The sequence below is a fragment of the Macrobrachium nipponense genome, chromosome 12 (genome assembly GCF_015104395.2).
Source record: "Macrobrachium nipponense isolate FS-2020 chromosome 12, ASM1510439v2, whole genome shotgun sequence".
Lineage (NCBI taxonomy): Eukaryota > Metazoa > Arthropoda > Malacostraca > Decapoda > Palaemonidae > Macrobrachium > Macrobrachium nipponense.
Genome location: NC_087205.1, coordinates 93,484,127 through 93,509,063, shown reverse-complemented (window position 1 = coordinate 93,509,063; position 24,937 = coordinate 93,484,127). Strand labels below are relative to the sequence as shown.

The 24,937-nt window shown below is 38.4% G+C and overlaps 2 protein-coding genes across 10 annotated transcripts in view; both read left to right on the top strand.

Annotated features, from left to right (window-relative positions):
- Positions 1–24,937, top strand: part of LOC135224670 (calbindin-32-like) — a 259,533-nt gene that overhangs the window by 84,141 nt on the left and 150,455 nt on the right. The window lies entirely within an intron of this gene.
- The window catches only part of LOC135224877 (serine/arginine repetitive matrix protein 1-like), a 49,179-nt gene continuing 46,456 nt past the window's right edge, over positions 22,215–24,937 (top strand). The window contains exon 1 of the mRNA XM_064264199.1: positions 22,215–22,398. Coding sequence (XP_064120269.1) covers positions 22,215–22,398 — 184 coding nt within the window. The remainder of the gene's footprint in view (positions 22,399–24,937) is intronic.

Sequence of the window (24,937 nt, the reverse complement as noted above, 5' to 3'; positions counted from 1 at the left end):
TCCTCTTGCATAATAAATACAGTTATTATCTCTTGAGTAGAATTTCGGAGCTGATGCTTTGAAATTTTTGCTGACACTCTGCATATCTCATTGGTGGTTTGCTTTTCTCTTTTACCTGATATTCTTGATTTCTCTCTTTATTTGTTTCTTTCTTATTTTGGATTTTATTACTTGGTTGGTTATTTATTTGATTATGATTCATGGCTACAGGGTGCATATATTTGCATTTTTTGTCGAACTTACATCCTTTTCCTTCTTTTAGGTTTTTTACATATGGATGTAGATCTCTGCAATCATCCCCATATCCATCTAAGTATGCACATTTACCATATATTTCATAGTTTTGACATATCTTAGGATGTTTGTAGTAACATCTTTCTCCAAATCTGCAATTCCCTCTTTTCAAAAGGTTGCAGATTTTGTCTTTCTTGTCTATTTTTTTCCTCTTTCCCGTCATTGTGTAGATCTGGGTAGAGCCTCTTCGGGATTTGCTTTTCTTTTCTGTTGTCATAATTTTCGTAATTTATTTTTTCGTAGGTATGCTGCTTATTGCCTCATATGTAGTATCAATGAGTATCTCTGCATCCATACTTTTTTATCTTGTTCTTTGTTTTCCTTATTTTTTTCTGTCATTTCATTTTTGTTTACTTCTCTTCCGTTTTCCTCTTCTTCTTTTTCTTCTTCTTCTTCCTCTTCCTTCTCTTCTTCATCCTCAACTATTTGTACATTCAATCTTGATTTAATAACATTGTCTATCCATGATAGACATGTTGAACAAAAAATTTCTTGTATCTTTTCTCAAATCTTGTATTACCTCAGCACACTGTGGATGGGTCGGAATGTTGTATGCAGCACATTTTCTGATTAGGTTTTTGTGGATTGACTATGCTATACCAAACCTTACACAGTTTGCATGCTTTTGGCATTCTTTTTCCTAATGCATCAATTAGGATATTCACAAGATTCACCTTATTCATTTTCTTTGTCGGAATATGTTGGTTTATGTATATTTTCTTTATGAGTCTCTTGACCACTTGGATTTTATTTGGAACTTCTTCAATTATTTTCAAGATGTTTTCATTAGATTTTTTCCAGTTTGAAGGATTATATCCTTCTAATATATCTATGAATGCTTTTGTATCTTTTTGGTTAGGACTGTTGCTGATTTCATAAGTGAGAAATGCCAGTTCCCTTCCTGCAGCTACCTCATCGTATTGCGAATCTGCTAAACACGCCAAATTACGCCACCTCTTCCCGCAGTTGGAACTTACTGCCATCTTGTTCTGATTTATAGTATTACACTTGATAAACTAACTTAGAAGACGCTTTATCCTTGCTATTTTTTTCACACTAATCTTATCACCGATAGTTCACGAACACTTCTAGATATTTCTCAAATTCTAGTCGTATGTTAAACTTGTGATATCTGTTGATTAATCTGACTTCACGCGGGTACGTCTCACCAAGCAAGATGGCTACTACGAGAGAGAGAGAGAGAGAGAGAGAGTTAGGAAGCATCCATTTTTGCAACAAAATGATACTGTTAAAATAGCAAAACGTCGAATGAAATATTGTAATTTAAAGGATGAGAGAGAGAGAGAGAGAGAGAGAGAGAGAGAGAGAGAGAGAGAGAGAGAGAGAGAGGAAACGTCATTCTGTGTAGGAAATTTATACTGTAAAAATGCAATACGTCAAAATAAATATTGTCATATGAAAGATAGATTCCTTTAATGGCCATCTCCTCTACGTCATGTATATTTGATGGCAGCAATAGCTTGTCCTATTCGCATAACCTGAGGGGAAGTCCAGAGATTTCTGTTGTTATGGTATTACTACCAGTGAGTAGAGGAAGAAGAGGAAGAAGACTGAATCTCCTGTTCTATAAAGGATTGAAGGTTATAGATAATCAGACGGAAAGTATATATTGCATTTCCTTAAAATAACTCAGCTTAAACACTGGTATTTTCTTAAGAGAAGAAGAAGAAGATGAAGAAGAAGAAGAAGAAGTAGATGATGATGATGACCGAATCTCTTGTTCTATAAAGGGTTGAAGTCTATAAATAATCTGACGGAAAGTATTGCATTTCATTTAATTAACTCGGCTTAAACAGTGGCATTACCTTGCGGAAAGAAGAAGAAGAAGAAGAAGAAGAAGAAGAGGAGAAGAAGAAGAAGAGGGAGCCCCAAGCACGTCCCTCCGGCGTGTATCGATGAGCGAGACAATCGGACTGGCTGGCTGCCTTCTGCAAGGACACCATCGAAAACCGATGGAGACTGCAGGAGAGCAGACCTCAGGACTTAAGAGTCCGGTGCTCAGACACGCCTCCAGATAATTCCGAAATGGTCTTTAAGAGGGGAGGAGGAGGAGGAGGAGGAGGTGGTGGTGGAGAATGGCAGTGATGAGGCCTACTTACATCCTCGACCCACGAAATCCTAAATACCCCCTCTCCTTCTTCCCCTTCCCCCTAACCTTATCCCATGCACAAATGTCACCTCCCCCACCCCCCCCCACCCCCCAACTCTCATGGCAAGCAAGAACAATGTGATGGCAACGTGGAAGGGGTATTTTTATGTGATTGGGGGAGGGGGTGTTTGGTTAGTGCCGTCAGTGCACCTCAACTTGTGCACTGTAGGCAACACTTGAGGGTCTTTGCTGCGTCCCCCCGCCCACTAGAAGCAACCTCTTCCATTCCTTTTACTGTACCTCCGTTCATATTCTCTTTCTTCCATCTGGCTTTCCACCGCCTCTGACAGTTGTTTCATAGTGCCTTTCAGACCTTCTTAGTCTGTATTTCCCCTTTAGAGCTTCTTGATTTCATAGATCCCAGCGCTTGGCCTTTGGCCTAAATTCTATATATTCTGGAATTCTATGTGATTAGGTTATGTTTACGAGAGTTATATTTATGTAATTGCATGGAACTGGATGTGAGTGTTTCGTGGGAACTCTTACGAAGAGCTGACGCACAGATAAATATAGAGACCTGTTGCTTTATTATTTATAACTTATTTGAATTATGATATAAACAAATTTTTACGTGAGATCCTCCTATCTGGAACAACTTCATGTGGATTGCTTACGTTAGTCTTTTGTCCCGACCCTTCGTCACAGGCATGTTCCCCTGGTGGTGTGTGTGTGCGTGCGTGTGTGTATGAGAGAGAGAGAGAGAGAGAGAGAGAGAGAGAGAGAGAGTTTAGATTATGTAATTTTTATGCCAATCTTGGAGTTCATTGATGATTATCCCCCCAGGTAATTTTGATTGAACGTTGCTGAAGAACGTTGCTCGGGAACCAAACAGTGTATGTATGTATGTATGTATGTATGTATGTATGTATGTATGTATGTATGTATGTATGTATGTATGTATGTATGTATGTATGTATGTATGTATGTATGTATGTATGTATCTAAAACCATTCTCTATTCTGTCTTTTTACCCTCAGTTATGAAAAGGGAAAATGTATGATCCTTGATATATTATGTCAATGATTCTGTTTCTCTCTCTCTCTCTCTCTCTCTCTCTCTCTCTCTCTCTCTCTCTCTCTCTCTCTCTCTCTCTCTCTCGTTTATCTGATGTAGTCATTAACGAGACACAAAAATGAGAATACAAATATGAGGAGTCTTGGAATCGTGCCAGAGATTTCCAGCTAAAATTCTCTCTCTCTCTCTCTCTCTCTCTCTCTCTCTCTCTCTCTCTCTCTCTCTCTCTCTCTCTCTCTCTCTCTATATTATGTCAGAGTTACAGTAGCCCAGAGAGATGCAAAAAAAAAAAGTGGTTAACCACATTTTACTTCACAGAGAAAGAATCGGAAAGAGATATTTGTTCCAGACTTTGTAAACAGAACTATAAAAGGGAAAGGCGATAAAAGTGAGGAAAACAATGTTCAGAAGATCACTTAGGACGCTAAGAATAATCTCAGAATTCCCAAAGTGAGATCCAAGTGTGTCATGGAAACATAGGAATCCAGCCTCTAACGAGATACGAGATTGGTCTCATAATTCTTCTGTCTTAAAGATAGAATAAAAAAAAAATCTTTTGTGGTCTGAAAAATTACAAGTGGGCACACTATCAGTTTTATCATATCTGGTTCTCCATTTGTCTGGTTTCCTCTTCTCATCCGGCTGGGGTACTGGGTTAGTTTGTCCATATTGTAAAAGAGCATTTAGATTTTTGTTAATGTGCGTTGTCGTACAATATATTATCATTAAATTTATTTATTTATCTTTGGAGATTCATAATTTTACACTCTTTTCATTGCCTGGGATATCTATATATATATATATATATATATATATATATATATATAATATATATATATATTATATATATATGTAGTCAGTTGCTTGCTAAGGTAATATTTGGAAAACGTGATGGTAGTAATGGCAGTAGTAGTTATAATATTATTAGATGACACCTAAAAATCAAATCAAATAACCACAATGGCGTATACTGTCAAATTTCAGACATAGCATACCGTCTGGGCTGCTCAGAGAGAGCCGAATGATAAAAAAAGTAGAAAAAAAAATATAAAGAAAAAAGTCTCTATTTTTGCAGGGGTGATTACACTGATTTGGCTGAAACCTTGGACGTTCCTTTTGATGCTCGCATCGCAGGGGAAATCAAGACACAGACACAAAAGAAAAGTCTTGTAGGATATTCTTTTGAGTTTCCTTTCGCAAGGAATTATAAGCGAGAGGGGAGGAGGTGGCTGGGGGAGATACCCATTAAGAGATGGGAGAAGACGGAAAGGAAAGTAGTAAAATTTCCTAAAAAAAATATTAAAAAATAATCAATAGTATGTTACGATGTGTTCTGGCGAGCAAAATTCGCGAGCTTGGTTTCGTCTTCAATTTGGTGATTTTCCCAGAAAGTAATGATACTGCTTGCTAAGGAAGCTTTTGTTTACAGAATTTGTAGTTTTAGGCTTTTTACAAAAATAACGAAAGCCTTCGTTTATCATAAATTTCTGGCTTTCTGGAAAGTTTATCCTGACAGCTCACAAGGATTAACTACTGCATTGATCATTTTTCTCTAAGGATTTTAGCTGACTCAGGGAGTAAGCCTACAATCTACTTTGTTGTTGTTTTAGGGCGTGGGTTACGAAAACCTAAAAAGGTCTGTAAACAGTGTTTCCCGTTGAGTTAAAGATACAAGTATTTTAGGATATGATATTTATGATTTATTTATTAAAATGCAAATGTCAAAAATAAATAATGTGCTTGTTAAACAGTACAGAAAAATTATTTCTTATAAAATATAGCTTAGTTATTTTAATTTTCGTTGGTAAAAAATCATAAATATCCCTCTATTTGACCGGAGATTTATGATGGACTGAGTACGCTGGAGGTCTGATCACGCCTTGTATTCTATTAAATGAAGATTGTTATTTTTTTTCTTTCATTTTTGTCACTTGACAAAATGATCTACGTTGGAATAAAAATCATTGGTTGAAGCTTATGACGGAAATGAATAATTAGGGCTTTTATTTTTTTAATTAAATCATAAATACAATTTTTTTCTGAGTTTCACTCCATATTATTTTTTAAATCCTAATGAAAAAGAAAAATAAGAGACTGTTTATTAATTCATTCCTATGATTTGGATTTAAAAAAAAAGCGTTTTAATTAACGTTATCCGAACAGTACCCACCCCGAACCCCCCCCCCCCCCCCCCCCCCCTCTCTCTCTCTCTCTCTCTCTCTCTCTCTCTCTCTCTCTCTCTCTCTCTCTTCAGGTATATGTTTTAAACTTGCTTATATCATTCTTGGCTAGATTATTGATTTTTACTTATTTCATGCAAGCTTTTTGTGCCTTGGAATAATAATAATAATAATAATAATAATAATAATAATAATAATAATAAAATAATAATAATAATAATAATAATAATAATAATGATTCAGTGGCAAAAGCCCTCCACTGGAGCCTGTGCAAGAAACATCAGCTACCTTGCAGTAATAAGTAAGTGGTACGAGCACCAACCTGAGGGAGTGATAGAAAACGATCAGGCAAAGATCCTCTGGGACTATGGTATCAGGACGGATAGGGTGATACGTGCAAACAGACCAGACGTGACGTTGATTGACAAAGTCAAGAAGAAAGTATCACTCATTGATGTCGCAATACCATGGGACACCAGAGTTGAAGAGAAAGAGAGGGAAAAAATGGATAAGTATCAAGATCTGAAAATAGAAATAAGAAGGATATGGGATATGCCAGTGGAAAATGTACCCATAATCATAGGAGACTAGGCACGATCCCAAGATCCCTGAAAAGGAATCTAGAAAAACTAGAGGCTGAAGTAGCTCCAGGCCTCATGCAGAAGAGTGTGATCCTAGAAACGGCACACATAGTAAGAAAAGTGATGGACTCCTAAGGAGGCAGGATGCAACCCGGAAACCACAATATAAATACCACCCAGTCGAATTGGAGGACTGTGATAGAGCCAAAAAAAAAATATATATATATATATAAAATATATATATATATATATATATATATATATATAATAAAATAATAATAAAATAATAATAATAATAATAATAATAATAATAAAATAATAATAAATAATAATAATAATAATAATAAAAAATATAAAAATGGGGCAGAGGAAAACACCATCAGCTTCCCAAAAATACAATGCGCAAACTGGAATACAATACTTACAAGCTCTGGAATAAGACTAGCAGAGGTTAATATCAGGCGAGGGATCTTCCAGGGAGACTCAACGTCCCCACTACTCTTCGTAGTAGCCATGATTCCCCATGACAAAAGTACTACAGAAGATGGCCGCCCCCCCCCGGGTACCAACTCAAGAAAAGAGGCAACAGAATCAACCATCTGATGTTCATGGACGACATCAAGCTGTATGGTAAGAGCATCAAGGAAATAGATACCCTAATCCAGACTGTAAGGATTGTATCTGGGGACATCAGGATGGAGTTTTGGAATGGAAAAATGCGCCTTAGTCAACATACAAAAGGCAAAGTAACGAGAACTGAAGGGATAAAGCTACCAGATGGGCAGCAAACATCAAACACATAGATGAGACAGGATACAAATACCTGGGAAAATAATGGAAGGACGGGGATATAAAACACCAAGAGATGAAGGACACGATCAGGAAAGAATATATGCAGAGACTCAAGGCGATACTCAAGTCAAAACTCAACGCCGGAAATATGATAAAAGCCATCAAACACATGGGCAGTGCCAGTAATCAGATTACAGCGCAGAAATAGTGGAATGGACGAAGGCAGAACTCCGCAGCATAGATCAGAAAACCAGGAAAACATATGACAATACACAAAGCACTACACCCAAGAGCAAATACGGACAGACTATACATAACACGAAAAGAAGGAGGGAGAGGACTACTAAGTATAGAGGACGTGGTCAACATCGAGAACAGAGCACTGGGGCAATATCTGAAAACCAGTGAAGACGAGTGGCTAAAGAGTGCATGGGAAGAAGGACTAATGAAAGTAGACGAAGACCCAGAAATATACAGAGACAGGAGAATGACAGACAGAACAGAGGACTGGCACAACAAACCAATGCACGGACAATACATGAGACAGACTAAAGAACTAGCCAGCGATGACACATGGCAATGGCTACAGAGGGGGGAGCTAAAGAAGGAAACTGAAGGAATGATAACAGCGGCACAAGATCAGGCCCTAAGAACCAGATATGTTCAAAGAACGATAGACGGAAAAAATAACATCTCTCCCATCTGTAGGAAGTGCAATACGAAAAATGAACAACAACCACATAGCAAGCGAATGCCCGGCACTTGCACAGAACCAGTACAAAAAGAGGCATGATTCAGTGGCAAAAGCCCTCCACTGTAGCCTGTGCAAGAAACGCCAGCTACTTTGCAGTAATAAGTGGTACGAGCACCAACCTGAGGGAGTGATAGAAAACGATCAGGCAAAGATCCTCTGGGACTATGGTATCAGAACGGATAGGATGATACGTGCAAACAGACAGACGTGACGTTGATTGACAAAGTCAAGAAGAAAGTATCACTCATTCGATGTTCGCCAATCTACCATGGGACAACCAGAGTTGAAAAGAAAAAAAATAAAAAGAGGGAAAAAAATGGAAATAAGTATCAAGATCTGAAAATAGAAATAAGAAGGATATGGGATATGCCAGTGGAAATCGTACCCATAATCATAGGAGCACTAGGCACGATCCCAAGATCCCTGAAAAGGAATCTAGAAAAACTAGAGGCTGAAGTAGCTCCAGGACTCATGCAGAAGAGTGTGATCCTAGAAACGGCACACATAGTAAGAAAAATGATGGACTCCTAAGGAGGCACGATGCAACCCGGAACCCCACGCTATAAATACCACCCAGTCGAATTGGAGGACTGTGATAGAGCAAAAAAAAAAAAAAAAAAAATAATAATAATAATGGAGAAACAAATCCACAGTTATGTAAATGTACATATATTTAAATTGATTAGGGGAACCGAACAGATTCCCTTTAGCTATCCTTGCTGTTTTTAAATATAAATATATCTACATTTACATAACTGTGGATTTGTTTTTCCATTTGAAGACTCGTGCTACTATGAGGATTTTTCAATAATAATAATAATAATAATAATAATAATAATAATAATAATAATAATAAAGAACTAGCCAGCGATGACAATTGGCAATGGCTACAGAGGGAGAGCTAAAGAAGGAAACTGAAGGAATGATAACAGCGGACAAGATCAGGCCCTAAGAACCAGATATGTTCAAAGTATGATAAACGGAAATAACATCTCTCCCATATGTAGGAAGTGCAATACGAAAAATGAAACCATAAACCACATAGCAAGTGAATGCCCGGCACTTGCACAGAACCAGTACAAAAAGAGGCATGATTCAGTGGCAAAAGCCCTCCACTGGAGCCTATGCAAGAAACATCAGCTACCTTGCAGTAATAAGTGGTACGAGCACCAACCTGAAGGAGTGATAGAAAAAACGATCAGGCAAAGATCCTCTGGGACTATGGTATCAGAACGGATAGGGTGATACGTGCAAACAGACCAGACGTGACGTTGATTGACAAAGTCAAGAAGAAAGTATCACTCATTGAGTCGCAATACCATGGGACACCAGAGTTGAAGAGAAAGAGAGGGAAAAAATGGATAAGTATCAAGATCTGAAAATAGAAATAAGAAGGATATGGGATATGCCAGTGGAAATCGTACCCATAATCATAGGAAGCCATAGGCACGATCCCCAAGATCCCTGAAAAGGAATCTGGAAAAACTAGAGGCTGAAGTAGCTCCGGGCCTCATGCAGAAGAGTGTGATCCTAGAAACGGCACACATAGTAAGAAAGTGATGGACTCCTAAGGAGGCAGGATGCAACCCGGAACCCACACTATAAATACCACCCAGTCGAATTGGAGGACTGTGATAGAGCAAAAAAAAAAAAAAAAAAAAAAAAAAAAAAATAAAATAATAATAATAATAATAATAATAATTAATAATAATAATATAATATTAAACTTAATATTAATAATAATATAATAATAATAATAATAATAATAATTAATAATAATAATAATAATAATAATATATAAGTAATAATAATCAAGGCACCTACATTATGTTGATTCCATTATGAAAAATTGATTGAAATAGCACTTTGCTCTTTCAATATTGGGTAACCGTTGCATCATAGATAGATTATACGTTAGATGCAGGCGTAATTGCGACAAAGAATGGAAAGTATTGCTGTTTGAACAGAGCAAATGAAGCAGAGAAAATAAATATCAAGTTTAGCTCAAAGATGTCAACATCATTAGTAAAGAAAATAGTAACATTAACTCGAACACAAACATTTCTGTCGGTTACAATCCTTTTAATGGCTGTTCTCTCTCTCTCTCTCTCTCTCCTCTCTCTCTCTCTCTCGTTTTCTTCATATCTCCCCTCATTATGGGGAGACTCAAATAGAAGCGAATTCTTAGACGACGAGACGTGAAGAGAATCATTACACGATTACACGACTTCGAAGGAGAGAGATAGATGTGGGGGGCGGGGAGTGGGGTTGTGGTGTGGTGGTAGTGGGAGATGGTGAGAGGGGGGGTGGGGGTGGGGGATAGAGGAAGGTAGGGGGAGGTGATGTGAAGTGGGCCAATGGGCTTGTGTTAGGGGTGCGCCTGTCATACTAAATCTGAGGGAATCCTAATTGCTTCCCGGAGGTATTTGGGTTAAATATTTTGCCTCAATAGGTCTATTGGTGTTTAGGATCTGAGAGAAATTTGTTTTAGCAGTGCAGCTAAAATTGACGATATTGTGTTATGCTCGAAGTTAATGTCATGATTAAGTGCATATGCTGGCGTTGAATGTGTAGAATTTCATCCAAAAATATATATAATATATATTATTTTTTTATATCTATCACAGTCATCCTATTCGACTTAGTGGTGTTTATTGTGTGGGGTTCCTGGTCGTATCCTGCCTCCTTAGGAGTCCATACTTTTCTTACTCTGTGATCTGTTTCTAGTACAGTAGCACACTCTTCTGCATGAGTCCTGGAGCTACTTCAGCCTCTAGGTTTTCCAGGTTCTTTTTTCAGGGATCTAGGGATCATGCCTCGTAGTGTCCTTATGATTATAGGTACAATTTCCTTTTGCATAGCCCATATCCTCCTTATTTTTATTTTGAGGTCTTAATACTTGTAAGTTTTTTCTCTTTCTTTTTTTTATCTATTATTATTATTATTATTATTATTATTATTATTATATTATTAAGGTTCTTTGCAGCGTCCCTTCGGTCCCTAGCTGCAACCCTTTTCATTCCTTTTACTATACCTCCCTTCGTATTATCTTTCCTCTATATAACTTTCCACCCTCTTCCAACAGTTGGTTCATAGTGCACCTGTGAGGGTTTCCTCCTGTGACACTTTTAAAACTTTTTTATTCTCGATATCCTTTAAAAAGTGTAACTCTAAAAGGACTGTTTAAGTGTGGACACTGTTATATGGCATTCTAAGACATGATATCCAATCTGTTCTGAATTGGGAACTGTTATTAAAAACGAAAAGGAAATTAGGTCATTATAGGTCATTACTGCTCCAAGTTAGTGTGCTATAACCACAGCTGTGTGGGTACTTTGTTCAGTAATTTACGTCTAACGAGAGAATATACATAAAAAAAGTAAATAAAAATAAATGTGTTATTCGCTCGTAACTTCGGAGAAATTCCATTGTCGCCCTTTAGCTGGCTGTAACTCTTCCAACAAGATATACAAAAGGCGTTGACTACAATATTGGAAGAATTTCAGTTCAGTCGTGTTTGCAGTGTACACCACAAGTTACGGGTATTCGTATTCAATTCACTTGTATTTACAGTGCTCCACAAGTTACGTATATTTGTATTCAATTAACTAATATTTGCAGTATACCACAAGTTACGGATGCTTGTATTGTCTTCCTGCCTAGATATTGCAGTCTATATTGATTTTATTTGTATATATTTTTCATGCCTAAATTGTTTAGCCTACGTTTTATCTTTCTTCAGATTGAGGTTAAATTAACTCTTAATTAGGTTAGGGTTTTTTATTTGATATCTTCAGATGTTGTATTTAAGTGTCTCTCTCTCTCTCTCTCTCTCTCTCTCTCTCTCTCTCACACACAAAATATATGTTTACGTGTTGTCTATGCGTATGAACGTAAGGACCGTGTAAATGAAATATGGAAGGTAATCACCGTAGAGATTTTCCACCGTTGCCTCTTCAAACTTGATGATCCACCTCTGCATTTTGATCGGTTTGGGCATAAAATTAGCAACTTTATCCCAAAGTTAGATACTTAGTGCCATGAAAAGCACATCAGGGTATTAGTCTTACCCAAAACAGGTCACGCTCGAGCCCAGGCCAGGTCAAGGTCGACATCTATAAGCCGAAAGAGAGAGAGAGAGTAAATTACCTTACTATGCCTTCAGCCATCGAAGTTTAGCTTCACGAAAATGATTAATGGAACGCCGAGCTAAGTCCAGGAAGACTGGCCATTTGAAAAATGGGGAATCTCGAAACACAAATGATGAAGGCAGAAGTGATGGAGGGATTACATCTGCCCGCATCCTCCCCAGGAAATCCTATTAAATCCCACACAGCCCTCGCTGAAGGATTCCGCTTGGTTACCCTCAATCAGCTGTGCAAGAGTTGTCCTTTTCAGTGGGATGATCGGGGGATGTTCGGGTCTGCGTCTCCTCTCTCTCTCTCTCTCTCTCTCTCTCTCTCTCTCTCTCTCTCTCTCTCTCTCTCTCTCTCCAATTATTTCCCGCTGAAAGCTGAGAGGGACAGTCGTTGCGCAATGTAGAGATTGCTTCAGTAATAAATAATAATAATAATAAATAATAATAATTAATAATAATATAATAATAATAATAATAAATAAAATTATATTATAATATATATATATATATATATATAATATATATATATATATATATATAGATAGATAGATAGATAGATAGATATATATATATGTGTGTGTGTGTGTATGTATATGTACACTTGTTTATATATGTATTTATATGTATGTATGTACATGTATTTTCATAAATGCTTGCATACATATGCATATGTATATATACATATTTACAGTATATGTATTTATCTAAACATTTATACATATTTATATATTAACTTGATATGCTAACCTTTATTTATTATATACACACATACATGTACACATATTACCTTTACATTAACTTTATATGCAAACCTTATTTTTTTAGCTTATCATAGAACACCTCATTGCGAAATATACATATCTAAATATGCGAAGTTCATTGAGAATATTCATCAGTATAGTTTCATCGTGTATATTTTCAAACACGTAAACAAACGATCACAAACAATAATGCCCCTTAATATACCGAAGACAAACTGAAGAGAATGGTTGAAATACCTCCTCTTGTGGCGCAGCAGCCACTGAAAACAAATTCAAGAGAGAAATTCAGGATCCGAATAATTCAATTCATTGAAACAATGGCCTGGAATCTCTTACTGATGCTCAGGGTAATGTTATTCAACTCTGCAATTCTGCAGGATTTTCGGGTAATGGCTCAGGTAAGTCGGTGCGAGTGCATAACGCCTGGCGAGGTGTCTGGAGAATTCGTCCCAGTGATAGAGGAATGACTCGGGAATTTACACTGACTGATATGGGTTGTTCAAGGAACGGTTTAAATTGTTTCGTCAGGTGGTTATTTTCAGTTGAATATGAAATATCATTTAAGTCGCGTGGATATGTTTGCAGTGATGAACGTATTGTGAGTTTGTCATGAATATCTTTAATGAATCTTATCTTTCATATTCTGCATCCCTTAATTGCACTGTGGTTTGCGAAACTAGAATATACATGCATAGAATCTATTGCAGAGGTAAAGAGGGCATTGTGTTTATTACAATTATAGACATACACACACTTGTATTCATGTATATGTATACGTACATTTATGTAATATATATATGCATATATGTACACATACATCGATGAGGACAGACAATTCCTGAAAGGGTGTCTTTTTATTTTTATAAGAATCTGTTAGATACCATCCTGTTTAAATGAGGTCCTGTTATTAACTGTATACATACACAGAACATATGTATGTATATATATATATATATAGATATATACGTGTGTGTGTATATATACATATATATATAGATATATATATATATATATATATATATATATATATATAGTATGTATGTATGTATGTAATGAATAGCCACGTATTACCCATAATGCTTTTACCGATATAGAGAGGTTTTCGGTCACATGCCATGAGTTTTAAGACCTTGAAAATAATTTCGAATTTCATTAATATCCCTTACCAGGAAGACCGTTTATTAAAAACAGCCGTATAAGGAGCCAAGAATGAAAATAAACACTGGTCTATTTACACGATAATCTTAGCAAGAAGAGGAGAGAAATTCATTGACTGAATATATTAATCTTGTACCTAGTCGCATTTTGTCCAGTCGTGGGACATCGCATGCAAAATGGAAAGTTTGTTCATTGCAACAGGTAGACTCGTCTTTCACGCACACCACGATCGGATGGTTATTTGTATCGTGACTGGAGGCAAATATAACGTATCATCATTATAACACTCGTCAGTTATCATTAGGTTTAATCTTAGGAATCATATCGGCCTGACACGCACGCGCGGTCATGTTTGTGTATGGCTTTCTGAAACGATTTCGTCTACGTCTGTAGGTGCGTGAGTGTGATGTCCTTTGTATGTTTGCCCTTTAGGATGTTCCTAATTGCTTCTTTGGGGGAGGGGGGGAATTACCGTTAGTGCACCTCATGTGGTGCACTGTGGGCATTACTTAAGGTTCTTTGCAGCGTCTCTTCTGCCCCTTTAGTGTACCTCCGTTCATATTCTCTTTCTTCCATCTTGCTACCCGCCCTCTCCTAACTATTGCTTCATAGTGCAACTGCTTTGAGGTTTTCCTCTTGTTACACCTTTCAAAGAGCAACCTCCTAGGTCCCAGCGCTTTGCCTTTGGCCTAAATGCTAATATCAATTCTATTCTATCACGTTAGCTGATCAAACTCATAATCATATTCCTAAAACTAGGAACAAAAAAAAATGTATCGCCATCTGAAGATTATTCCGGCTGGGAAGTTTTTGTCGAAAGTTTTTTTTTTTTATTTATTTTTCAAAAGTCTCGTCTGACATTATGGCTGCTGCTGTTAAAGATTCTTTCGAAAAATTTCGCGCTTCTGCTCAGCGAAGCGTTTGACCGCCATCTTTCACGGCTGATTACGCTTAATAAAAAAAGTTTCTCGCGAGATGCAGATTACTCAGATTTTTATCTATTTATTTATTTATTTATTTATTTATTTTTTGCTTTGTTTTAAAGTTTATGTCTGCTGCCGTAGTACATAAAAAGGCTGTACGCATGCTGATTTATAAATTAAGCAAGGCATTGTTGCTGTATCATGCAGATTTCTAAATAAAGCAAGGAGTTGTTGCTTTATCAAGGGGTTTTATGACATAGAAAGTACCAGTTGTGTTCAGCAATCCAAAAACATAACCCCTTTGATCGGTTACACTGATTCCTTCCAGAATTGGGTATTTTCTTCCTCTTGTGTTTCCCGATGCTTATACCTGCCTCTTTTACCACGCGCCATTTTGACAACTGGCCCTACATTTTACTCACTGTGGAACTCTCTGCTTTCTCCATAGTTTAAGAAATCTTATAAGCAGCCCCTTTCCAAGAGGCGGGGCTGCCTTCAGTCACTTAGGGATGAAGCTTGTGTACATCCTCTTCTCCTCCCCGTAAGGGGGTAGTTTCCTCAATGCAACCCACACGGCGTACTGTAGGCATTACCTTTAAAGTTCTTTGCGGCGTCCCTTCGGCTCCTAGCTGCAGCCCTTTTCATTCCTTTTACTCTACCTCCATTCATAGTATCTTTCTTCCATCTTACTTTCGACATTTGTTTCACAGTGCAGCTGCTTTTGAGGTGTTCTTCCGGCCACACCTATCAAACCGTCTTACTCTCAGTTCCCCTCTCGGCACTGAATGACCTCAAAGGTCCCAGCGCTTGGTGCTTGGCCTTTTATATTCCACTCCATAGCCCCGTCTCGTTCCCGTCACCATTCGACGGATCGAACTACACCTCTCTCGACATCCAGATCTCTCGTTCGACGCGACGTCCTTGGTACCCGAGGAGGCTAATCTGGAACTTTGTTTGCCCCGACATTAATGAAGACTCCCCGAGGCCTGATGGGGAAATATTGGACTGATTGGGTACGTCACTTGATCTCTCTCTCTCTCTCTCTCTCTCTCTCTCTCTCTCTCTCTCTCTCTCAGTCGTCGCGAGAAGATAGCGAAAACAAATGTGGGCGACATTTTTGGAACGTCAATGTTCAAGGCTTCTCTGGCTTTTTTTTTTTTTTTTTTTTTTTTTTTTTGCACTTCGTGGAATTCTGTATAGTTTTCTTGTTAATTTCTGTTTTCCAGAAAAAAGAATTCTGTATTGTTTTCAGTTTGTGTGTGAACTTCTTCATTGCCTAAAATATAGTTGCGATCAGTGGCGAAATCACACGACCACCATCAAACTCTTCTAAAAAAATCAAAATCATACGAGAACGTAAACCGAAACTACCTCAACAGCTCCCTTATTTCACAGCAATTTCTCTATTCCGCGACTAAATTGCCAACAAATGAAATAACAAATCCCTCACCGCAACGTCATTTTCACTGGCGGAATGTGAACGTATTTCCAGCAGAGGATCAAACGGTTTAAACTCCTGGCGCGTTCTATTCGGGGTCAACTAATTACACAATGTCCGAAGCTTCGAGCGGCCGTCCATGAGCCATCTACTGATTGCTCGGGGAAACCCGCTGGCCGATAAATGTCGACCCGTGAGTGTGCATGAACTGGCGCGCGTATGTGTGCGTCTGTGTGAGAGCGAGCTATACTATATCCACATCAACCGTGCATTTAATGTCTAGGCCCGTGCCTTACGACGCTCCTCATTGGCTGTTGATAAGCCAATCACAGGGCTGGAAACTCTCAGTCTTTCTCGAGAGTTCACATAGGCAGGATGTATGTTCCATCTCTCTTTAGAGATACGTATTTCAAAAGTATCCCTCAAGAGAAGCGGAACATTCATCCTGCCTATGATAACTCTTGAGAGAGACTGGGAGTTTCCAGCCTCGTGATTGGCTTATCAACAGCCAATCAGGAGCGTCGTAAGGGACTACTGGCCTAGACGTCAAATGCACGGTTGATGTGAATTTGCTATATAGGACGAGTGAGTCCGCGTTTGTTTGCGTGCGTGAGTATGCACGGTCCGTCTTGAGTGGGCGTATGTATGACTATGTATGATGGATGATCGCGTTGGGGTCCGCGTACTGGATCAGCCGTTGCGTGGCTTTACGTACGGTCTCAATCAATTCGAAGTATAGTGATTAGAGAAGGCTCCCGGGGGGATCCTAGGGGCCTCCCACAACACGGACTGGAATGAGGAGTTGTGGTTAATGCTGATGAAGAAAGTGGGGGGGGGGGGGGGGGGGAAGAAGGGGAGGGGGAGGGGGAGGGGTGTGTGTACTCGGTGCGAGACAGCGTCTGACAAATGAAGTTTGTGTAGTGTTGTTTTATTTACTGATAGAGCTCCATTTGAGAAGAGACATCATTGCTGAATAGATTATATATATATATATATATCTATATATATATATTTATATATATATATATATATATATATAATATATATATATATTTCCCTCATTATTTTTCGCGTCGGTTGTTATTGCTTGCGTTTCTGCTGACGATATTTGTGTCTTTAACAAACAAAATGTTTTTGAATCGAGCTGAAATCAAGGAATTACGTTTATATATATCCCTTTCAACATTGTGTCGGTTTTGCGTATAATTATTGCCTGCCTGTACTTCTGTTGACACTTCTCTCTCAAAATATAAATACGAAGAAGTCTTTAGAATTACGCAGGGAGTTATATAGCGGCGTACTACATGTACTTGGCGTGGAGGGGGGGGGGAGGGGGGGGGGGGGGGCGTGGGGGGGGGGGTGTTATTCGTAGAAAGCCCGATTACTGTATTTTTCATCCTAATAGCCAGACGCGTCGTCGAACCTTCCATTGCTACGGGAAACGAGCAGAGTACTTTCGTGTGGCTCAGTCACACTGTCAGCTATCTTGTAGCCGTGGAAATCAATAGTCTCTCTACTTCTCTACTTCGTTATTTATTTAATTGATACTTTATACAGTTGTGATGTTTCTAAAGAATTCGTGATTAATTTAAAATGGTGTATACAGAAACAGTCAAGTTTTACACATGATTTAGGTATATTTTTTCTTTATTTGATAATTTTTATTGATTATTCACTCTCGGATATAAAAAGTCTTAATTTTTACTTACGATTTAACTTATCATTTTCTTTATATAATAATGTTGAATGATTTTTTTCACTGTCGGACATAGTCTTAAGCTTTACACTTGAATTAGTTATGTTTCTTCTTTATATGATAGATTTTGTTGATTTTTCACTAGGACATGAAGGGTCTAATACTCCACAGTTTATCAGTCAGGCTTCGTGGGATTATGTCTCCAGGTATTCAGTAAACAAGAGATTCATTCTCCTGTAGATATGTATTTTCAAATTCGTCTTCTCGATAACATATATATATATATATATATATATATCTATATATATATATATATATATATATATATATATGAGAGAGAGAGAGAGAGAGAGAGAGAGAACAACCGTTTATTAGTAAAATAATGTAGTTATTTGAGCACAACCAACTCATCAAAATGGCCTTCTTCGAACATTCACAGCCCAAAAGCCAGAGGGAAACTGTAGGATCCTTTTCGAACATCTTCAGGAAATCCTTGGCTGCAAACAGAACAACTGGAACTCGGGTACAAACGAGAAACTCAGGGCGTTCCATAATTTAGCTGGACTTTGTCGAGACTATTAAATTTCACAGTCCTGGAAGACACAGGTTAATAAGGAGGTGGTGTGACGTATTTGGGCATTTGTATATATGAACGCGTGGAATGACAGTATAGAATTGTTCGTGTACTTGCTCTAGAAGTGTTGTATACAGGACACACTAGTCATTTACGACCGTACTTGAATGGGTTGTATATTTATATTATACACACAAACACACACATATAGTAGCATATATATATATATATATATATATATATATATATATATATATATATATATATATGAAAGTGTCCCAAATCGTCTGCCTGAAATATAAATTTTCATAAAATGAAATGAAAGATATTAAAGATGACAAAAGGGTTATTATAGAGGCTAAATTCATTCATAAACTACGTAGTGCAATTAGATTCATTGGAATCTGCTGAAGTGATATATTGTTACAGCAAATGGTTGATAAGGGTGACGCGCTGAAATTACAGTAAAGAAGATATATATAGATCGATCATAATGTATTCAAACCAAGTGTTTGAATATATCATTCATATCACTTCCCATTCGCCATTGGAGAGCTCTCAGGCAACCGTCAGTCATCATGAAACCAATTAAATATTCAATTGCCATTGAAGACTTCATCTTTTATTCTGCCATTTTTGAGGGCCATATAACCATCGGAAGTTCGCTATTATTCATCATCTGCTTTAAAAAATAAATAAATAAAAGTAAAAAATGAGCCGAAGTTTCTCCATCGCAATCGAGTTTTCTGTACAGCGTATAATCAAGTCCACCGAAAAATAGATCTCTATTTCGGTAGTGTCGGTATAATGCCGTATAAGCCCATGAAGATCTCAACCGCCCGTGGTGGCCTGTGTTGTTTCGTTGCCAGAAGCACGATCATGACTAACCTTAACCCTTAAACAAAATAAAAACTACTGTGGCTAGAGGGCTGCAATTTGGCATGTTTGATGATTGGAGGATGGATGATCAACATGTCAATTTGCAGCCCTCTAGCCACAGTAGTTTTTGAGATCTGAGGGCGGACACAACAAATGCGGATGGACAGACAGTAAAGTAAATCAGTGTACGATGCAAAGAATTTGTTTATATATAAATGTGAAGAGAGACAAGGTGGCTGATCAAACATTTAATGATTTTAACATAATCTAAATGTTAATGGAAAAGTTTGAATTCTACCATCGACAATGTTAAGATACGTGGGAATTCATGCAAGGTAAAATACCTAGGAATTCATACATGGGGTAAAGTACAACAGAATTTATGCAAGGTAAAATACATGGGTATTCATACATGGGAATTCATACATGGGGTAAAGTACAGGAGAATTTATGCAAGGTAAAATACATGGGTATTCATACATGGGAATTTCATACAAGGTAAAATACATGGGAATTTCACACAAGGTAAAATACAAGGGAATTTCACACAAGGTAAAATACATGGGAATTCATACAAGAAAAAATACATTGGAATTCCTACACGGGAATTCATACAATAAAATACATGAGAACTCATACACAAGATTACATACAAGGTAAAATACATGGGAATTAATGTGGTAAAATACGTGGGAATTCATCATATAAGGTAAAATACATGGAAATTAATATGTGGTAAAATACGTGGGAATTCATCATGCAAGGTAAAAAGCATGGGAATTAATACGCGGGAATTCATACAAGGTAAGGTACGGGCGAATTCATACACGGGAATACATACAAGGTAAAATACATGGGAATTAATAAGTAGGAATCCATACTTTTAGTATATCAGCATAATAGTCAAGCAAAATGTGATCCGGGGTCTCCCCCAAATCTCTCTGCCTCTCAGTTCAATTTCCAATACATGACTTTACTTTCTCTCCCAACTCCTTATGTGATCCTGTCAAGTCCAACCCTTCTTTATCTATTCATAATCCGTTTCATGTCTTATATTTTCATAAATGATAGTTTCTATTATTTTTTTATTTTTCTTTATTTAAGTGCAACATTGATCGTAGCAGAACCAATCCTCTCTCGCGCTACTTCATGATAAAGACTCATAACTTCTAGATATTTTATTGGACGGTTTATAATGTACAAGTGCTACTATAAGAATTCCTTCTGCAACAACTTGTTGTATTTATACGGAGAGAGGATTAGAAGGGTTCGTGCTTACAAACATACGTCAACACACATACATATACATACACACACACACACACACACACACACACACACACATATATATATATATATAATATATATATATATATATATATATATATATATATATATTATGTGTGTGTGTAGGACTGATGGATAATGGGAGTCCTTAACCCGTCGGTACATGAAATAAAAAAGGGGGTGAAACGCCTCCCCCTCTCCCCTCCCCAATATTTCCCGAGGAAGGAGAACATCAATATTACCGAACCGTTCAACTCGGCTATTGACATAACTGCGACAGTGTCTTGGCTACGTCATGATATGCGTGGCTCTCTCTCTCTCTCTCTCTCTCTCTCTCTCTCTCTCTCTCTCTAATCACCCTTGAATCTTTTATCACCACAGCTGAGGAATTAATGGTTCCTTAGGCTCCACCTTGGCACTGGTGACAGTTTTGTTGGTTGTGTATTTAGTCTCTCTCTCTCTCTCTCTCTCTCTCTCTCTCTCTCTCTCTCTCTCTCTCTTTTCAGGACTCCAAAGGGTGAAAAATGATCGTGATGAAGTTGCTATTTCATTGAACTAAACACAGAAAGTTTTTTTTTCTGCAGTCTGTACTACTCTTGTCTTTTAGATATTTAAAGTCGGTCTGAGAGACATTTCAGGGTAGGAATGATTCGCAAAATGTCATAGACAAAAACTTTATTCCTGTCTACAGAAAATAAGATAAGGTTCTCCGTCGTTGTCTCATTGGTTACAAGAAGTTACAAGGATTAGGATGTCTCAAAGACTAGTTAGTCCATCCGAGGAGACATCGTGTGCTCCCTTATCTGTTGGTGCAGGTTTTACTGTGCATTCACAGTGTCCTCTTAATGATTTTGTCTAGCTTTCTTTTAAACTCTTCCACACTGTTGCTGTTGACAACTTCTGGTGGCAGTTTATTCCACGTGTCACATATCTTGTATGTAAAGAAGTTCCCACAATGGGATGTGTTGTATCTCTTCAGTTCTAGTTTCCACCCATTATTTCTTGTATGGTTTTCGTTTAATGTAAACAGGCTACCGTCTACTTTTGTTATGCCTTTCAGTATTTTAAATGTTTCTATTAGTTGTCCTCGCAATCGTCGTGTTTCTAAGCCATACATTTTCAGGCTCTCTAGTCGTCTTCGGTAACCTATTGCCTGTTAAACTAGTGCGTCGGACGAAGCGAAGTTGGAAGAAGCGAGAGAAAGAGAGAGAGAGAGAGAGAGAGAGAGAGCCACATATCGCAAACAAAAGGGGCTTTCAGCGACGCTTGCGTCAAGCACTTTCCCAGGGAAACCTCGCATTCCTGCAGTTAATTAACGAAACACCGAGGATATCCGGGCAGGGCAGCAGCCATCAAATTAAAACTTGCAACGTTTGGCAAAAGTAACTAGTACGTGTAAAAGAGACGTGGAGACAACTGAAAAACCTCGAGACGACGAGTATATAGTGTTTTAAGCTAAGGTCGACAGCTCGACGTAATGCTAAGCACGTATCGCCTTTATTGCCAGGTTCAAATACGGGGGGGGAACTGAGCAGCAATGTTGCCAGTTCATGGGTAGCGAAATCAGGGAATAAGATGACGACGTCGAGAGGAGCTTCATGTAGTCCAGTTGGTGTTAAGGAGAGAGAAGCTCTAATGACTATTACGGGGCAGTGTGAGCTTCCTCGGCCCGACGGCAATTTAACATTTACAAACGTGGAAACAATGATTCAAAATGTTGATGGAGTTGAGTTGAATATAAAGCACTGGGGCCTACGAGGTAATTCAGCGCTGAAAGGGAATTTAACGCTAAACGGTTTGAAAGGTGTAACAGGAGGAAAACCTCTAAGCAGTTGCACTATGAATCAAGTATTAGGAGAGGGTGGAGAGTAAGACGAAGAAAGAGAATATGAAAGGAAGTACAGTAAAAGGAACGAATGGGGTCGCAGCTAGGGGCCGAAGGCACGCTGGAAAGAACCTTAAATATTGCCTACAGTGCCCTGCGTAGTTGCACTATGAATTGTTAGGAGAGAGCGGAAAGTAAAGTGGAAGAAAGAGTATAAGAAAGGAGATACAATAAAAAGAACGAAAGTGGTTGCAGCTACGGGCCGAAGGCACGCTGCAAAGAACCTTAAGTAATGCCTACAGTGCACCACATGAGGTGTGCACTACTGGGTCAACCAAAACAAACTAGCAGGGAAACTGTTAAACTTCGCATCCAGGTAAGCCAACATGTCTTATCCGGAAGATCTTCCATTTATTCTCTTTAATTTTTTCACCCTCTCAGAATTCGGTAAAGGGTCTTCCTGATCGGTCTTGTTATTAAGCGTAGACGTCCCGCTCGGCAGAGCCGTCGATTGAGTCCCAAAGACAGAGAGAGAGAGAGAGAGAGAGAGAGAGAGAGAGAGAGAGAGAGAGAGAGAACTTCATTGTGAAACCAGCTTGAGTAGATCGTATCGATCAACCACTGTCGACGATTGTTACGCTAAGCATTCATGTTATCGGCCAAGGGGGGAAGGGATGGTAGGGGCTGGCACAGGGGAGGGGAAGGTAAGGGGTGAGGAAAGGGGAAGGGATAGGAGGGGGAAGGTAAGGGACGGGGAGGGGAGGGGAGAGGGAGGAGGGAGTGGGTGAGAAGGTCCCTCGCTCGTTTTCCTTGTAATTGAAAGGGCCCATGGGTAGGGGGTGGGGGGGAAGGGAGGGGGAGGGGGTTGGTTGATAACGGGGAGGGAAAAGTAAGTGGCAGGGGAGGGAGAGGAAGGAGGGAGGGGGGGAAGAAGGTCTCTCCGCTCGTTTTTTCCTTGTAATTGAAAGGGCCCATTTGTGGGTGAGGGGAGTGGGGAAGGGTGGGGGAGGGGGGAGGGAATTCGTGCTTTCCGTTTGTTCATTGACTCTGTTTGTAGCGGTTTTGTTATCGTGAGTACTCGTGAGTCGTGAGCCCATTTGTTTTTGGTTAGTCTCAGTCGTTAGTGGTCGTGTTCATTGTTTATTCAGTTTATTGCTGTCTGTGAGTAGTACCTATTCGTTTCCTTTATTTAGTGAGTACTATCCCCCTGGGGGATCAAATGCACTTGGGGACATTTGAACCCCGAGGGTGTAGTACTAAACACGGCGAAATACATTTGACTCCCCAGGGGCTAGTACTATGCAAGGCGAAACAGTGTAGATGAATCGCTTAATTGGTCTTTTCACATATTCCCCAGGGATATCTGTTCTAAAGGAGGCTGAAGGATGCAATCCTATAAGGAGAGTATCCATCAGGATTTCAGCGGCCAATGAGGAGCCGACCTGGTCGACGTAATATGTCAACATCCTTAATTACCCATTTGATTTATTCCTCAAATTCTTATCCGTTTTTTCCTTCTATTTCTTTCTGGTATACACACGTTTCCTTCTGCGCAGATAGATAGATAGAGAGAGAGAGAGAGAGAGAGAGAGAGAGAGAGTGTGTCTTTATAATCTGGGATCAGATAACGAAGCTAAAGGGTATTAGACAGGATCGTGAAAAAATCGTTGTCGGATTCAGATAGGAATTGAGATCGCAAATAAAATTACATTTTTTTTTTTTTTTCTTTTTTTAGTTCCAGGTCGAGATATGTTGAGAGGTCCGTAAAAACCATTTTTTTTATTCATGTATTTATCTATTCAAGTTTTCCTTTATCTTTTGAAAAAGGAGAGATTACAAATACGTAAAAAAAAAAAACTTGAAAAAGAGATGAAAATAAAATCCTTTAGTCGGGACAGGTAGTTATTAAATGATATTGAATAACGTTATATAAACCAGCAAAAATAAATAAATAAATTAATTAATTAATAAACTAAAAAACTTCGGCGCAATCGAGTTTGCTGTACAGCCACTACAGCATATAATCAAGGCCACCGAAAACAGATCTATCTTTCGGTGGTCTCGGTATAGCCTCGGCCCGGCGGTGGCCTGTCCTATATCGTCGTCAGATGCACGATTATGGCTAACTTTAACCTTTCATAACACAAAACCTACTGAGGCTAGAGGGCTGTAATTTGGTATGTTCGATGATTTGAGGGTCGTAGTTCAACATACTAATTTGCAGCCCTCTAGCCTCGGTGGTTTTTGAGATCTGAGGGCGGACGGAAAAAAGTGCGGACGGACAGACAATAATTATCTTTTATAGAAAACTAAAAGGGAAAGTATTCTGCTAAATAACTGCTATTAACCGGAAACATTTAAGATATTTTATTAAAAACACTTTTAGATTCAGTCGCTGATGTCCCTTCTGGAAATGAATAATGTAATGTTTAATTCCATTATTTTCAGAATAGTCTGGCCTTTTCATTCATAA